Source organism: Merops nubicus, unplaced genomic scaffold (genome assembly GCF_000691845.1).
Source record: "Merops nubicus isolate BGI_N331 unplaced genomic scaffold, ASM69184v1 scaffold2985, whole genome shotgun sequence".
NCBI classification, from domain to species: Eukaryota; Metazoa; Chordata; class Aves; order Coraciiformes; family Meropidae; genus Merops; species Merops nubicus.
In genome coordinates this window covers 1-217 of record NW_008608782.1, presented here as the reverse complement: position 1 = coordinate 217, position 217 = coordinate 1, and the positions used below count along the sequence as shown (strand labels likewise).

At 64.1% G+C, this 217-nt stretch overlaps 1 protein-coding gene across 1 annotated transcript in view; it reads right to left on the bottom strand.

Annotated features, from left to right (window-relative positions):
• Positions 1–121, bottom strand: part of PCDH20 (protocadherin 20) — a gene marked incomplete at its 5' end in the record, with an annotated part of 3,165 nt that extends 3,044 nt beyond the window's left edge. The window contains one exon of the mRNA XM_008940347.1: positions 3–121. Within this exon, the coding sequence (XP_008938595.1) occupies positions 3–121 (119 nt within the window). The remainder of the gene's footprint in view (positions 1–2) is intronic.
• Between the last annotated feature and the right edge of the window lie 96 nt (positions 122–217).

Genomic DNA, 217 nt, shown 5'->3' with positions numbered 1-217 from the left:
GCCTGCCGATGAGCACCCCAGCAGGCAGCCCCTCGTTGAGGCTGTAGAAGAGCTCCGTGGCACGGCTGTAACTGGCAAAGCAGTTGAAAGGTCCAACGAAGACCAGGAAAAGGAGCAAGTGCTGAGGAGAGAGAGGCACAGGAGTGTGGGGAGGGGCTGGTGTTAGAGAAGGAGAGGCAGGACGCAGCCCCCCCCCACCCCCCCACCCGCGCCACGG